Source organism: Urocitellus parryii, chromosome 14, assembly GCF_045843805.1.
Source record: "Urocitellus parryii isolate mUroPar1 chromosome 14, mUroPar1.hap1, whole genome shotgun sequence".
NCBI lineage: Eukaryota > Metazoa > Chordata > Mammalia > Rodentia > Sciuridae > Urocitellus > Urocitellus parryii.
The window spans coordinates 58139115-58156563 of NC_135544.1; the positions used below are offsets into that span (position 1 = coordinate 58139115).

At 46.0% G+C, this 17449-nt stretch overlaps 1 protein-coding gene across 1 annotated transcript in view; it reads left to right on the forward strand.

The window, feature by feature from the left end:
* Positions 1–17449, forward strand: part of Nuggc (nuclear GTPase, germinal center associated) — a 45787-nt gene that overhangs the window by 18164 nt on the left and 10174 nt on the right. The window contains exons 8-13 of the mRNA XM_026398891.2: positions 1780–1955; positions 3514–3532; positions 3712–3801; positions 10825–10930; positions 11550–11683; positions 15452–15616. Coding sequence (XP_026254676.2) covers positions 1780–1955; positions 3514–3532; positions 3712–3801; positions 10825–10930; positions 11550–11683; positions 15452–15616 — 690 coding nt within the window. The remainder of the gene's footprint in view (positions 1–1779; positions 1956–3513; positions 3533–3711; positions 3802–10824; positions 10931–11549; positions 11684–15451; positions 15617–17449) is intronic.

Sequence of the window (17449 nt, forward strand, 5' to 3'; positions counted from 1 at the left end):
CGAGGGTCAAGAGGGCCTGCTCCCAAGGAGCTCCCAGCTGGTGTCCTTCGTCTTCCTCACCCGATTGGATGGTTGCTGCCCTCCATGGACGCTGAGCCCAAAACTCTCTAAATTGACTATAATTTGTGAAGTGGGAGGGGGGCAGTGATTGGTTTTTTTCCTCTTGTTTAAATGAAAGACAATTCACAAATAGGTAAGGGCTGGAATCCATAGTCACAGGGTCCTAAGTAGTCTTTATCTCCCTAGTGCAAGGGTTTGTCTAACTCATAAAACCTAAGCTTCAAAAGCAACAACCTGTAGAGCCAAGAGGCTGTGGACGCAGGGTAGGGTATATTGAGCAGGTGGGGTCTCCAAGTCCCCCACTCTGAATTCCACCAGAGAAGTTGTTTTAAAAAAAAGTTCATGTGTTGGGATTCTTTCCAACCCACTGACTAGGAGCTGGCTACCAACCCAAGGGAAGGATGCTGGAACTGCTTGGTGTTAAAGGAAGTGGATAGAGGGGACGTCCTGCGAGGAGAGGGTGGCAGGTTGTGCCCCAGCCGGAAGTTAGGAAACATGCTCTCCACTTCAAATTCTGCCACTCACTAGCTGTGTGGTCATGGGCAAGATGAATTTGAAACTCCCTGCTGTAGGTTAATGTATCTGAACTTGTGTCTTTTTGAGCTAGATAACTCTTTGTCACAGGGTGCTGTCATGGGCATGCAGGACATTTAGCTTTTACCCACTATTACCCCATATTGTCACAATTAAAAATGTCTCCAGGGCTGGGGATTGGCTCACTTGTAGAGTGCTTGCCCAGCATATGCAATGCCCACATTGCCAGATATCCTGTAGGGCACAAAATCTCCCCTAGTTTAAAACCACTGCCATAAAGCAAAATAATGATTTGATTTCACAAACTTATCATAGCTTTATGTGCAAAGTACTGTCTTGTCTTGATCCCTGAGTTGGCTCAACTTTTCATTTATATGGAGATAAGAGAAGCAATACAACAAGAGAAGCATCAGAGGCAACCCACATTGGCTTGTCACACGAGAGTTGCACATTTAATAGAGTAGCATTTATGCTATTATGATGTGGTATCATGTGTTCCTTTCCTTTGCAATTTATAATCCTAAAGTGCCTGGTTTCCTGCTGCCACATGGTGGCCATATGCTAGACATGCAGTGACCATCAAACCTCACACTGAAGATGCAGATGACAGACAGGTTTGGGGTAGATGCATAGATGCACTGCATTTTCCTTAGAGGACAATTGAGATGAAGCAAGTGAGTGACAGATTTGGGATGAGAGGACTTATTTCTTGAATTCTGTCACTCAACCATACCACAGACATCTGCAAAGCTCTGGTAATGGCCAAACACAGTGCTTGGGGTGATGTGGATTCCAAGATGAAGGGTACAGACAGCCCCTTTCCTTATTGGGGGCAGAGCTGGCCCTGCACAGTAACTGTCTGAGAGGAATTATGGCAGGCAAGTCCAGGTGGTCTAGGATGCTGGGGAGAGGCAACCAGCCCATCTGCCGTGGTCCCGAGTGGCCCTGAAGGATGAATGGAGGCTAAGCAGAAGTTGTGGCAAGTGCAGAGGCCCCGAGAGCTAAAGAGCAGGGACCTGCATGCAGCTCTGGCTAGCTGGTGCAGAGGGAGGAGGGAGGTGTGTGTGAGAGACAGGACAGGAGGCAGGTTGTCTGGGGAGTGGACACAGGTGATTCCCCAAGGAATCATCCTCCAGAACCAAGCCACATTCATGCTCTGACCCCTGCTGTGGGCATGTTCCACAGACCATCGATAAGTGCTCAGCGATCTGGGTGATCAGCGACATAGAAAGAGTTTCCGGAGGGAGAGCCCATGAAGACCTTCTGAATGAGAGCATCAAAGCCTGCCAGCGAGGCTTCTGCAGGGATGTTGCCCTAGTGGTCACCAAGACAGACAAGCTCCACCTGCCGGAATATCTAAGGTATAGTGCTGGGCTTGTGGGGAGGAGGGTCCCAGCTGGGGACTTCTCTCCCTGGGTCCTGACGGTGATAAAGACAGAAGTTGACTTCACCTCCACTTCAGGAAATGACTGTTGGAGTGAAGGAGAAGCCTGGGTGACTTCCTGGGACATTAGGAGGTCCCGGGAATCAGAATCCTGGGTCTCTACCTTCCAGATAACTGCTTAGTGTTAAGCCAGCTGTCCCCTACCCAGCTCCAGCACGGTGGCACACACCAGCCAGTATGCAAACGGCACCCCTGGGTCGTGCAGCATTAGCCCTTGCCCCACAGAAATGGAACTTGTAGATGCCCCACAACTAGGAGTCCATTCTGTAAAACTGTCTGGCCTGGTACAGCTTTGAAGGATCAGGTTCTGTTTCAGATTTTTCTCCTCCTGAGATTTTTTTTAACTCATCTGCAAAAGGCCCTTAAAGTTTTAGAACATTGGCCCAAAGTGAAAGTGTTCTCTGAGAGTTACAGTCTAACCGCGAAGAATGGAAGGTGAGCAACATGGAGCCTGGTGGGGATTAACAGAGGTGGGCTTGCATGCAGATCTCTGATCCCCCAATGACTGCAGAGACTGGCCTTATCTTCCATATTGAGACACTTTGGGTGAAAGGTGAACCAACAGAGGATGGGTGGGTGTGTACTGCGATGCCCTGGGCACACTAACATGTGGTCACCATGCAACCTTGTGGGTGCTTCGCTGCTCTCACAAGAGCTTCTTCGCCTGCCCCCTCCACCGTCTCCCCCAGGCCCTCTGAAACTCAAGTCTGCCGCTCCAGGAAGTCACTTGGTCTCCCTTGGAATTTCAGCCTCATTTTTCTTCTCTGCAGTTCCTTCCCACCCACCCTCCCCACATCAACGAGTAGTGTCTCAAGCTCCCCCTTCCCAGTGCCAACACTAAACCTAAACAGAATTTAATCAGATTCAGTAACTGTTTATTGAATGCCATGGTGGGCTGCGAATTGCCCCATCTCTGAGCTTACAGTCTCAAAGAGGGTTGAAGGTTGTATGAGAAGGACAAGCAGAGCTGTGTGACCCCAGCCTGAGAGGACTGCCTTGTGACTGGGACCGGGAGGGAGGTCACAGGAAATTTCGCAAAGCGCATTGAGAAATAAAGGCACTGTTTTCCAAATGGACACTGGAGGTGGATCAGAAGAGAGGCTTTGCTAGGCATGGTGGCACACACCAGTCATCCTAGCAGCTCAGGAGGCTGAGGCAGGAGAATTGGGAGTTCCAAGCCAGCCTCAGCACCTTAGCAAGGCACTAAGCAACTCAGTGAGACCCTCTCTCTCTAAATAAAATAGAAAAAAAAGAAAAAAGGGCTGTGGATGTGGCTCAGTGGTTAAGCAACCCTGGGCTCAATCCCCGGTATCAAACAAAACAAAACAAAGAAAAAAAAAGAGGGGCCTTTGGACCAAGGAACTTATACAAAGCCACCGAGGTGGCAGACCACACTGCTTTCAGGGAAAGTTAGAGGACTGCTGGGTCACATGATGGAAGTTCAGTAATTGTGCGTTTTTCTGATTTTATTTCAGGGAAAGAAAGCTGGGAAATGTAAGTACGAACCAGTTGTTTTTAAATAATACTTTTTTATGCCTGATACGACATAACATTAATATATACCGATGTGACTGGGCCAAATGAAGATGGCCCCATTATCGTGCAACCTGTCCCTCCATCATGATTGGAAATGCTGGCTTCTTTGCATGCTTTTATTTCTTTTTACTATCTAGCAAGCTGTTCAAAGTCAGCGAGAGGCTGTTTTGGAAAGAAATGAAATGATAAAGCAACAGAGGAGTAGAAATCTCAAGGAAAAACTGAAGGTGAGTTTACCAATTTTCCTATGTATTTTTCTGCTTCACTAGATTTTGAGAAACAGATGTATATTTGGTCCTGCATGGTAGCAGGGTCATAACTTTGGAGTGGACAATTTGAACTTCAACTCAGTCCTACTCCTCAATGTCTCTGTGACCTGAGGCAAGTGACATTACCTCTTTACGCTTCTGCTTTCTCATCTATAAAATGGGGATCTAATCATATCTGTCTCTATGACTCTTGGAAAAATTGCATGAGGACATTGTCTATTGAGAAAGATATCCCAAGTAAGTCAGGGATCCCCATCCAGTTTGAGGTACTCAAGGAGGAATTATGGAGCACTGTGGGAACTCGGGAAAGATATCCACTCACATGGACAGTAAGTAGGGGTGGTCCTGGGAAAATGTCCCCGCCTCTTGAGCAGAATTTTAAAGAACCAATAGTCTTTAGTCAGGATAAGACAGCGCGGAAGGCGTGCTCAGGGAACAGGTAAGAACATGTGGACATGGGTCGCTGTGTTTGGCCTCATGCAGGTAGTTTTGAACAGCTCAGTAAAGGGAGTCCTGGGAGTTGAGGCCAGCACTGTTTCCCCAGCTTGAAAAACCATTCTGTGGACTCTGTGTTTTCTTAAATTATTTTTGCTATTTTGTCACTAAAATTATGTAAACATAAAACTTCTTATTATGCAGTCTCAGCTATAAAACTGAAACCAATTTTAAGATGAAACGTACAAAAAAAAAAAAAAACCCACCATAAACTATGTCAGATGATATGGATTTGCCAGAACCAAATCTTCAGTTCTAGGCTCAGTGGTAATGTTAGGTGAGATTGCAATAAATCACCAAGTCCATCTTAAAGCAGGAGAAGGAAACTTTATTCACCAGTTGGTGGTCCAGATCCACCAGCTGGCAGGCCAAGGGGTAGGCTGCAAGTCTATACCCTTCGACCCCCTTCCAGGGTTTGAGTACACCTTTTATTTTTGCTATGTTGTTACTAAAATGCTGTAAACACAAAACTTCTTATTATAGCAGTCTCAGACAGCTATAAAACTTAAACCAATTTTAAGATGAAATGTACAAAAAACCACAGTAAACCTGCCAGAATAGGTCCAAAATCATAATAAAGCATAAGTGGCTGTTGCTAGAATTCAAAACCATAAATAAACATCATGAGGTCTAAAATCATAAGCAGAAAGGAGAGTGGACCAAAACATCCCTAGTTGTGTACAAGTTAAAAAATGGTTACTAACATCTAGACAATCAATCTCTGACAGGGTACATTGTCCAAGAAAAACGGGAACCAAAGAGAGAACACTTTTACATTGTATAAGAATAGTCATTTTGTGTTGACAAACATGCTATGCTTAGCAACTGTTGATGGATACAGAGGTGGGGCTTTTCCTGGGAGAAGCATTTCTTACATGATGTGGAGTTTCAGGGTAAAACGGAATCTGTTTGGTCATTGCCCATATAGCCTGGCCCATAACAGTAAAATATTTGACCGCTTTCAATATCTCTGTATTCAATAGCTTTCTGCATTGTGACTTCAATGCCATTGAGGCAGGAAATGTTGCCTGTACTACGTGGACTTAAGAAACTCAGAGCTTTTGTTTCTGGTTCAGGATGATAAGGCCACATATTTGAGCCAAAGCCTTCTGCCAAGCAATCAAATGCCAGCCTTCATGAGGTGATAACTCAGCAAAGCTGTTCTTAATCTTCTGGTCTTGTTGGCATTAAAGAAATACCCATTTTATGGGGATCTAATCATATTATTTCTGAAACTGGAAATATAAAATACTTCAAGGCACAGTTCCTAACAGTTCTTTGCTAATAAACGTGGCCACTCAGTGTGCAGGAGTGAAGGTCTGTGCAGCAGTGCTTGGCTCCTGGGGAAGCTACATTTCTTGTTGAGGGATGCAAGTTCAGGTGCGCAACCCACGTCTTGGGTGGCCAGGTAAAGCCTGAATTTTCCAACCACCGTTCCTTTTTTTCTTTTTTTCATTACTAGTGATTGAACCCAGGGCCTTGTACATACTAGGCAAGTGCTCTACCACTGAGCTACAACTCCAGTCCTTTTTATTTTACTTTGAGAGAAGGTCCTGTTAAGTTGCCCAAGCTGGCCTTGAACTTGAGATTCTTCTGCCTCAGCCTCCCTTTGCTGGTATCACAGGTGTGCACCACTGCGCCTGACTCCAGCCACGATGTTTGTTTGAACAATTGTGAAGCTTTTGCTTGTACTGCATGCCTTCACTTGGAGCAAATTTAATCTTAATCATAGGAAATATGAGAAAGAAAATATGAGGAAGAAGTGGGCTGACTACAAGGCAGTCATTCATGTAGCTATAGGTCAATATTTTTTAAATTATAAAAATGAAAATTATAAACAGTAAGGAAAGAGCGTGTAGATCAAATGGGGACTCTGAAGGCATCAGAAGAGGGCCAGTGAGGTGAGGAGGGGGGAAGAAGAGAGTGAGGAAGGGAAGGGCTCAAGTTTCCAAGTCTTAGACAGGGACTAAAAATCCCTCACTGGCTGCAAGTGACAAGGTCATGAGCATTCCTCATGCTCGGATCTGAAGCTGGATTGCTGTGGGCTGTGCCAGCTCCTTGTTCCAGAAGCTGGGCGGCCAAGAGAAAAGGAGAGGGAAATCAATCTCTCTCTCTCTCTCTCTCTCTCTCTCTCTCTCTCTCTCTCTCACACACACACACACACACACACACACACACACAATGTTCTACACACATTTCCCTTCCTGCTATTCAGAGCGGTACTCGCTCTGGTGCTAGATGGAAGGTGATCTGCTCTCACACCCTTTCTCCAAACCTTTTGAGACTCACATATTCCTTAGTCCATTTGGGCTGCTCTGACAGACACCGTGGAGTAGATGATTCACAACCACAGACGGCATTTCTCACGGCTTCGGAGACTGGGAAGTCCAAGATCAAGGGGCTGGCACATTTGGTGTCTGGCTGTGTCCTCTCACAGTGGAAAGCATGCAGAGGCCCCCTGGGGCCTCTTTTATGAGGGCACTAATCCCATTCCTGAGGGCTCCACCCCACAACCTAATCACTTCACAAAGGCCTCCTCTGAAACCATCCCCTTGGGGCTAGGATTTGATGTATGGATTTTAGCAAATACAAATGTTCAGTCCAAAGCATCCAAAATGATCTGCTTCATTTTATCAAGAAAGTCTGTTCTCTAGTAAACATTTGAAATAGAAAATTAAATTTACTAGGAAAAAAAATAATATTAGCATTTTTAAAAAAGAAAAATATAGGATTTAACACTGTCTTTTCACCAGATAAACCTAGGAAAACTTTCCCTTATCCCCCCACAGTGGACCTGTGGAATTTCCTAGACTCCAGGAGAGAACTATCATTAGATTTGACATTTGAAAGTTTTAGAGATCCAAGCAAAGTCCGGAAGACGGCCTTTCCTAATGCGTGCGATGAGGAGTGTGTGGAGGCCAGTCCTGATGGCCTCACAGCACGTGCCCTGTGCCTCCCTGGCCTGTGGCTGGCTCTGAGAGGACCCTGTGCACACAGAGACTTCCTGGGCACACTCAGAACAGTCGCCGACCAGGGATCTCCATTAGGCAAGTGCAACTACCTGCCAGAGTAGCTCACTGTGGAGGAAACACTGTGCTGGGGAGAGCAGAAAGGGGCCCCCTTGCCTGTAAGAGGGCATTTCAGGTCTCAGCATCACAAGCCACTCCTGCAGTTACTCCTGCAATGCGAACAAAACTGGTCATTCCCCTGTTCATTCAGCTCATCGTATGTTGTGCATAAATGACAGGTTGCCTGATTGAAATCATTTGCATTAAACTGTCAAAATAATCAGGAGCCTTTAAGCTCACCTTACAGATCTTACTCGATTTCTTTGTGCTAAAATTCTTACTTTGATTAATGCTCCATCAGCATATAGAGGTGGATAGATTTGAATTCTTTATAAAATTATACCATGTTTATATCAAATTATATTTCTGAAAACACTGTAAACTGTAATCACAAGCTTTTGTCCTTCAAATACCTTTAAAAGCAGGTGCAATATACACAGATCATTGTATTTGCAAAGCATTTCTAAAACTCAGCATAAAATAACTTATGCAACGGGTTTGACTCATTTCATTATCACCTTTATAATTATTTTTACACCTTCTCAGGCTGCAAGCTTCCTCATAGCCTCCTGGGAAGCAAATATTCATGTTCCAAAAAAAATTCTAAGACATCAACAGTTTTAAGGCATACCATTGTTTTATATTTTTAGAAAAGAAAAAAAATGCAATGATTTATGATATAATGCTTTGTTATTAGATTTTTATTTTATGTTATCAAAAGAGCAGTATTAATTCTTTTTTTTAAAGAGAGAGTGAGAGAGGAGAGAGAGAGAGAGAGAGAGAGAGAGAGAGAGAGAGAGAGAGAGAGAGAATTTTCAATATTTATTTTCTAGTTCTCGGCGGACACAACATCTTTGTTTGTATGTGGTGCTGAGGATCAAACCCGGGCCGCACGCATGCCAGGCGAGCGCGCTACCGCTTGAGTCACATCCCCAGCCCCAGTATTAATTCTTTAACATGATTTTTAAAGATCATTTTTACTCTTGTGCACTAAATATAATGAAAACAGCCAGGTGCAGGCACATACTTGTAATCCCAGTGACTCCGCGGCTGAGATAGGAGGATAGCAAGTCAAGACCAGCCTTGGAAACTTATCGAGGCCCTAAGTAACATAGTGAGACTCTGTCTCAAAGTAAAAAATTTTAAAAAGCTGGGTACTAGCTCACCAGTACCCAACACAAAACAAAAAACAGTAAAATATATTGGTTAAGGTATTTTTTTCACCACTTTTTCATTAAGAGTCCAACTCATCTAGGTCAAGTCTTAACTCTAAGTTTTTTCCCCTCTAAACCCTCCTCCTCATCCTTTATACCCTCAGGAGCACTAGGGATGCTGCATTTCTTTTAAGAACACTCTACTGTGGTCTCTGGGATTTTTTCTCAGGCCATTGACCTGCCTCCTGCTAATTTTGATCTTGAAAATTTTTTGGCTGGGTGTGTGACAGGCAGTAGTCACTTTTCACCTATCTCAGTACCAAAACATAACCTGGCTTCATTCACATGAGGTGTCTCCCTTTCCTAGGTCTTAGGAGGTGCTAGTGTTGCCTGCAAGAAAACTTGGAATCAAGGTGCAGTTCACGAACCAGCGGTGTATTTTTCACTAGTATCAAGTATACTCTTCACTTTTCTGTTCCCAGGCCTTCATTGTAAATACATTTCAATGCTGAATTCTAATATAATCTCCTTGAAGACATTTTAAATAGCATATAAATAGAGTCGCACCAACAACATGCCCAGCTCATTTGAGGGAGGGTGATAGGTATAGCTGTGACCAAGTATAGTGACCCGTGTGTAGTGTGTCAGTTGCTAGGGCTGCAATAACAAAGTACCATAAAATGTGTGACTTGGGACAACAGAAGTTTGTTCTCTCACAGTTCTGGAAGTCAGAAATCCAAAATCAAGGGATTGGCAGGGCTGTGCTCCCTAAGGCCCAAGGGTGAGTCTGTGCCAGGCCTGTCTCCCAGCTTCTGGTGGTTCCTTGCCTTGGGGTGGCACAACTTCAGCTGTCACATGGCACTCCCGGTGTGTGACTGATGTACATCTGCAGCCAGATTTCCTCTTCTTGTAAGGACACCAGTTTTATTGGGTTAGGAGCTCACCCCACTCCAGTGGGACCACATCTCCATTAATTTCATCTGCAATGACTCGGTTTCCTTAAAAGGTGAATTTCAAGGTACTGGTAATGTAGGACCTTATCATATAAATTTTGGGAGGCCAGGATTCAACCCACAACATGAGGGTTTTTGGCGAAACGTGTTACCAGTGTGTTTTAAAGTTGCCAGAGGTTTGGCTTCTCACCAGTCCCAGAGGACCAGAGCACCTCCACTCAGCGCTGTCATACCTTTATATCAGAAAGAGACTGACAGCTGTCCCATCCTCCACCTCTCCTAAGTATCCATGCACACCTTCTGCTTTTTTCTTTTAAGTAAGAAGAATGGAAGATTATGGAATAAAATTTACATGTGATTCTAGTGTGACTTCTGGTGATGATATTTTGCTAATGATAAATTTTTCTCACATAATTCTTAATTCCTTGACATTTAAAACCATCATGTATACTTAAACATTACTCTATATTAAAATGATTATTTTATATGATTATTCACTAACCACCTGGATAAGAAACTTTCACTTTTTAGTGTTGTACTGGGAAATGTTTAAAAATCAGCTCTGTGTTCAAACAACAGCTAGCAAAACATGCAAAAACTCTGATTTGTTCCATTTGCCGATTTCTATGGTATAAAGCCTCTTGCCATTGCCAATACCAAGCTACCAATGTGCTATTGCTGAAGCAGAGTTGGGAATCCACGTGCCAGTCTGCCCTTGCCAGTGGTGGGCTTTTTACTCACTTATTGATGGATGGATGGATGGAGTGATGGCTGGGAATGGAACCCAGGGCTTCTTGCAGTTTCAGCACATGCTCCACCACTGAGCCACATTCCCAGCCCTGTGTTCCCCAGGCTTCTTTTTCCAAAAAGGATCCTAGTATTTTCCCCCTCTGAACACTCACATACACTTTTGAACCATTTTCTGTGTACATCTCCTTTGAGAATTAATTTTTAAAACAATGTTTAGTTGTGGTGGACACAATACCTTTATTTAATTAATGTATTTTTTATGTGGTGCTGAGGATCGAACCCAGTGTCTCACACGTGCTAGCAAGTGCTTTCCCGGCCCACGAGAGTTGACATTTTTAACTCCCAAGGGGTTAGCTCCAATGCAGTGATTTCCTCACAACCTCTGACCTGAGGAGTGGACGCTGGCAACACAGGACATTTAGGATAGGGCCCGTCCCTTCCAGGGCTCTGACAGAACTGAAGGTGGGTGAGCTAAAACTTGCCAAAGGCTCTCGTGAGGGCTGTGCTGCATTTCCTATGCCACGGTGACTTACTCTATTTCCTGTGTGCCTCTCACTTCAGAGAAAACTGCCGGCGGACTCCAAGGCTCTGGAAACCTCGGATCTGGTGTACACAGTCAGCGCCCAGGAGTACTGGCAGAAGAGCCTCCTCACCGAGGAGGAAACTGGTAATTTATATTCCTTATCCCATCACGAAAATTCTTAAGACTAAGTTTGGCACTCTGAATAACCTGCTCTAGAAATTTCTGTGCCACAGGAAAAATTTTCTCCAGCTTTCCAGTTCTGTATCTATTAATACACACACACACACACACACACACACACACACACACACACACACACACACCCTAACAGAGGGTTAGGACAAAGACATGTTCTGCCTAAAATCCCACACGTCGGAGGTTCTTGTTGCTTGCTACAGCAAGCTTGGGTGTTCTGATGTTAAGGGTCACCTGGCTTAGGTAGAAAAACCTAGGAGAACCACAGAGTTAAGCGCCCTTGCTTCAACTCTGCAATGAATGCCAACCCAAAGAAAAATGCCCGTTCTTTTTATAGCCAGTCTGTACTTTTCTATGAATTTTATTTTGAATAGCTAAACCAAATTAATATTCACCATTGCTGAGTTACCTTTCACTGTTGTTGATCCCAGACGAGAAAAAATGTCTTTCAGAAAACTGGTTGAGGAGGCAGCCAGCTGCAAGGGCCAACTGATCTTTCCACGTGTGTGAATTCTATTCCATGCAAACTTGACCTTTTAAAATTGTCTGTGCCGTCTGTGAATTCCAGAAATCCCCAAGTTAAGAGAATACATCAGGAAAAGGCTCTTGGACGAGAAGAGGAGGATGGTGACCAAGTATGTTACCGAAGCCTTTGGCCTACTGCTCCTCACAGACAGCTTCAACTCCACCGAAAACCTGCCGGTATGGAAGTCGCCTGGGCCGTCGGTTCTCTCCCTCCACCTGGGCAGAACATTCCCTTTGCCTATTAGAAAACGATGATGAGGAAAAGACAAAGCCCAGAGAATCTAAGGGGACAAAAAGATAATGAAACGGTTCTAACTGTAACATTTGGATAAAATGGACAGATGGGCCGAGAGGAAAATGTAAAAGCAGTCTGTGGTAGCTTTCCACCTCTCCCGAGACTCGAGCAGGACGGAGTCTGTGCGGGATGGAGAGGGAGACTTCCATGGAACGCAGATGACTCTTGGCTATCTTGGAGAGCCACGTCTGTACACACAGCCCAAACACAACACATCTGTCCATGGGTTTCAGCAAAGTTCAGGCATTTATCTTCCCCATCTAGAATGCAAGGCCTTTGAATGGCCAGAGAAAAGTTACATTTCTCATGGCAACAAATTTATCTCTCTGATGGATGACTTTTTAAAAACCCTAACATGAGAGGGATAAGCTACTAAATGAGAGGCTTAGGAGAGTTATAGATGAAAAACAATCCCTTCCTTTAATCAATCAAAGCAATCACTTTGTTTCTTTATAAGAGACTGAATATACAGACAACAGCAGACCATATATAAAAATGACTGCACCCCACACCCTGCAGAAGCTGCCCAGCCAGCCACTATAATAACCAGGCCAGGAAGCGGGTCTTGTACACTAAGTCCGACTTACAGGAGGTCACACTGCCAGCTCTAGCAGTGAGCCAGGAAGCCACACGATAACTCCTGTCACAGTAAGTGCCTAAAGGCCACTACTTGATCAAAAGCTCCTCTAATCCTTACCCCTGCTTGCAACTTAGGGCCAGCTAGGGAAAGCCAGTGAGACCCTAAGCAATCACATGGATGTCAGGCCTCCCGCCTCCCAGGCCAACAGCCTCCACTGAGGGCATACCCGCAGCCTTTCCTCTCCTCCACCATCAAGCTCTCCCTCCCCTTGGCCTGCCTCGGGGTCTCTGCCAAATCCAAGGCCTGGAGCCGCCCCCTCCCTCAGCCAGGGGAGTAAGCAGCCATGGCCTTTCCCACTTGGTTGATCCTTATTTATTCCACCTTGCTCTCACCTGTCAGATCTGCATAATCAAGTTGTCTGACTTCTTGCTGTGCCCAAACTGGGAAGGGCCAAGAAAGGTCCTGTGAGAGTCAAGGGGCTGGTCCTGGAGCAGGCAAAGCCAGTCTGGGATGAGCTGCGGCTGCCAGGAGGGGTGGGCCCTGGAGACCCACTTCCGTGGGATATAAGCGATGCCAGCTGGAGAGCTTTGCAGTCTGGCCACAGGCCTGCACTGGAAAAGAGCTGGATAAACAGCGGCACACGGGGCAGCATTCGCTGTCTCTTTCATCGAACATGGTGTGCTTTGTTTTGGCCTAGCTGTGTGAGACAAAAGCACAACTCCCGAAATCTGAGATTTTCTAATTTGACATTTATGCTCTGAAATAGTTGAGGAAGGGTTTTACCTTCCGTCTTTCTGGAAAGTTCTTCAGGGTGACAGCTGCCTCTCTGCCCAGCACAAGATTGCTCTTGGAAGTGCTGATGGAAAACAAATCAGCTATGGTGCTGTGTGTGGTTGGTTTATTTGTAAATGCAGGACAGGGCATTTTACAGTCAAACCTGGAAGTGCCCTGCCCACGTGTTCTCTGCTAACTCAGGTGCAGCTGCCTAGGGGCTCATGCCCATCTCTATGGCCAGAGCCAGGCCATGGAAGACACAGGGGGGCGGGGCTGCTTGGCCTCTGTGATGGCCTCCTCACGGAGAGGCCGGCAGCTTTCCTCAAAGTTCCTGGGCCTCTGACGTTGGTCTTGGTGTTGATTCTTTGATGGAAAGTTGGAAGGCGAGAGCTTTGTCAGTGCCTTTGACTTCTGAAAAGTCAAGTCTAAAAATGTACATAATTGATTTCTTCAAGTTTGTGATCCAAACCCAAAGTTTAGAGTTGGGTAGTTAGTGCTTTTAAATGAGCCATCATTGCTTCTAAAAATCAATAGGAAGTTGATTATGAGGCCTCAGTGTCTCATGAGCCCTGAATTTATTCACACCAAATGCCAGGCTTCCCCCTTGTTACTGTTCTCTCACACCCAGCTCTTCCCTCTCTTTCCCTTCTTATGCTTAATCAGTGGGGATTTATGGTGAGATTCGAGGCTTTCTTTCCATGACCTCTTACTTCATTTTGATCACCAGCAACCCCACAAATTCTTTTTTTTCCCCACAAATTCTTAAGAATATAAAGGATATCCAGGAAAAAAAAAAGTTATGGCTTACCGAATCCTCACTAGTTAAGTCTAGGAGAATCCCCAGGTGCACCAGGAGGTCTACAGCCTGCGCCCTCAGAGCTGTGGAGTTGGAGGCTTTTCCACCATCAGCCAGCTTGGTTCACTTGCTTTGAAGATGATGCTGTTGACAGGCAGGGGAGTCAGTCGTCTGTGTGAGGTCGCACATCCACCCCACAGCTATTTCCATCTGTTTGGAATAGAATTGTAAATCCTGCATTATCTAGCATCTTCTCCATAGCTCTGGTTCACTGTGCACACGTTCATGGATCGTGCCCCCCATGCCATGCCCTGGATTAAACAAACACCAATGAGAGTCTGTCCCTTCAGCAAGTGCCTAGTCCAGGAAGGAGTCAGGTGGGGTGAGGGAGACATGCCATCACACAGCAGTGTACCAAACATGAAGGCAGCTCAGAAGGGCCCCAACCCTGATGGGGGGTGGGCAGTGGAAGCATCACAAGGGAGGTGACACTGGAGCCTTGTTTTGAAGAATGAGAAAGGGGAATTTCTTGTACAAGGGCAGAGGGCTAAGAAGGCCAGTGTGTGTGGGGAATGGTAGCAAGCCAGGGGCAGGGACTTGGGGGGAACCTGGGGAGATGTGTCAGGCAAACAGAGACAGTGGTGCTGGAGGGGTTTGCTGAGTGCCCACTGTGCAGAAGTGCCAAGCCAGGGAGTGGGCCTTCCACCTGCTGCAGGCACTGTGGGGTGCGCCAAGGTTCTCAACAGGACGAGTTCCCAGTTTGGAACCAAAGTCAAGGCTGGCCTTTGTGGTCACGCCCTTGTGGGCATTACTTTCTGATAGGGATACTCTCTGAGACAGGTATGCTTAGCCAATGTCATCATTGTGTGAATGTGGTAGGGGTACTCACCTAGATGGTACAGACCCTGCACACCTGGGCTGTCCTAGAATCTTAGGCCACTGTCATGTATGCCCTCCATCATTGACCAAACCATTGTCAAGCATGTGTGGCTACATATTTTTGTCCCTGACTAGACTGTACTCTTCTGTGAAGAAGGAACCATGACTTTATTTCCGTGGTCCTGTAGCTTTGCTGTTCAAAGTGTCATCAAGGGCCCAGAAGATCAGCTCACCTGAGAGCTGGCGAGAATGCAGAATCCCAGACCCTTGGATTTCATGATTTCCCAATGATTGTATACACATTAACACTAGAGAAACACTCTTCTCAAAACTGCTTTGTGAAAGCCCATTCAATGTTTGTCATTGGAAAAATCTGTTTTAGTAACAGTTGGATTGCTATTTGAATAATGACTTCCCCAAATAGCCTGGTGAATTTTACACCCAAAATAAGCTTCAGTGGGCATCAGTTGTTCTGCTCTCCAATCCCACAGAGCCTAAGGAGGTCTGTGCACTGAGGGGTGCCTTCTGGGGACAGCAAGGGGAAGTCACCTCCAGGCAATGATCTCAAACTTAATCTTGTGTTGGTGGCTGGCCTGATGCTCCTTGTGACCTCGCCCCTAGAATGAACATTTGCACTTGAGCAGCCTGTGGAGATTTGTGGAAGAGAGGACAGAGCTGCTGGAGAGGGCCATGGAGCAGTGCTTTGCCCACATCGAGCGGCCTCTGCAAGAAGGGGTCCGGGTGGCCAGGACTTCCTACCGACGCATCCTCGGGGCATGCCTGGTGGTGAGTGACCCTTTCCACGGAAATCCTGTGCTACCTGGCGAGATCAACCTGATCCCCAAGCTCTTTTCACATCACCCCCTTGCTTTTAAAAGAAACAAGGAGATAGAAGAGAGTCAGAGAGATTGAAAATTGCAGGTACACCAGCACAGAGCGGGGCTGCTCGCCTGGGCATGTGGGCACCAGGGCAAGTTTGCGGTTCAGCAGGGGCAGGGTTGGAATTTAGGGTCTAAGGATCTTGCTTTGAGTGCCACCTCCACCAAACATCTACTGCCCAGACCTGGGCAAGGTGCCCAACCACGTAAGACCTTACGTTCATAAAAAGCCTCTCACTCCTTTCTTCTGTAGAACTGGATGATAAGAGCTTGCCCTACTTATCTTGAGCTATTGATGTCAGTATCAATTACATTACACAAGAAGAAAGCATCTTGTAACCTCTTACTTGTGTGCAAATTGTGGTTTTCTTTCGTAATTAGCAGTTTGGGGTTCCTAAGGGAAAATACAAGCCTAAGGTAGTGTTTATCGGAGACTAGGAGGTGAAAGAGGCCCATTGTGTAGTCTGCTTGGGCTGCCATAACAAAACACCACAGACTGCGCAGCTCAACAACAGACTTCCTTAGAGCGGGAGGCTGGAAGTCCAAGATCCAGGTGTTGGCTGGGTTTGTTTCTCCCAGGGCCTCTCCTTGCTCCTAGACGGCCACTTTCTCACCGTGTCCTTGCCTGGTCTTTCCTCTCTGCGCACCCTGCTGGTGTTTCTCTTCCTATGAGGACACCAGTCCTACTGAATGGGGGCCCTACCCCCTTATGACCTCGCTTATTTTTAGCCTCTATCTGAAAGGCCCTGTCTCCAAACATAGTCACATCAGAGACTAGGACTGCAATACGTGAACTTCCAGAGGAGCAATTCAGTCCACGGGTAATGAATGACACTGCCCATGTGGCAAGAATCACAAGGATGCTCTAGGGCCAGGAGCAGGGCACAGATGGCATGTTGTAGCTGTTCTTAATGAGATGGAAAGTGGGAACGTCAGCAGTGGGAAATACCTGAAAAGGTGTGTGAGGGGCTCTTCCATTTCAGTAAGCCTTTTCGCACTCTTGGTGATACTTGCTCTCCACGTGTTATTTCCTGTGTGTTTCATGTAAAAGTCTGTTTTGATATCTAGATTAGTAAGAATGTGTGCTGCAAGGGGGATGCCAGAAAGCAGGAGATGCTTTTAGTGTGAAACCAAGAATGAGAGAGTGAATTCAATCGGATGATCCTGGGCCAGCGGGGAGGACTCCAGGGCTTGGAGGGTGGAGAATGAGGGCGGGGTGCCTCCCACCTGGCTGGGGGTGTAGTGTGTGTGCGTGGACATTCCTTCAGCAAACACGAGGAAAAGGCTCACTCCGGACCAGACACTGCACACTATCCTAGTAAACCCTCACAACGACTCCTGTGGCCTACATCCTCATGAGTATATTGGTTTTCCAACCTTGGACTGAAATATCGCCGAAAGATCAGTGGTACTTCCACAGACAGAGCAATGGAGGGGAAGGGTGGACGTTCACGGGAGGACACATTTGGGAGCCTGCAGATGAATCAATCTAACTGTAACTTAAATTTCTTATTTTCCAATAAGAAAAGCAAGGTAGGAAAGCTTGTTAAGAAGGAAATCAGATATTCCTCAGGGATCAAGGAAAATTATGATGAAGAAAGGTCACTGGATTGGACACTGAGGGTATTCAGTGTTGACCATGGAGTAGACAGCCTCCAAGATGGCACCCAAAGGTCCTCACTTCCTGCTGTCCCCCTTGTGGATTTTCCTCCCACGCCTTGATGCAGGCTGATCTCTGTGA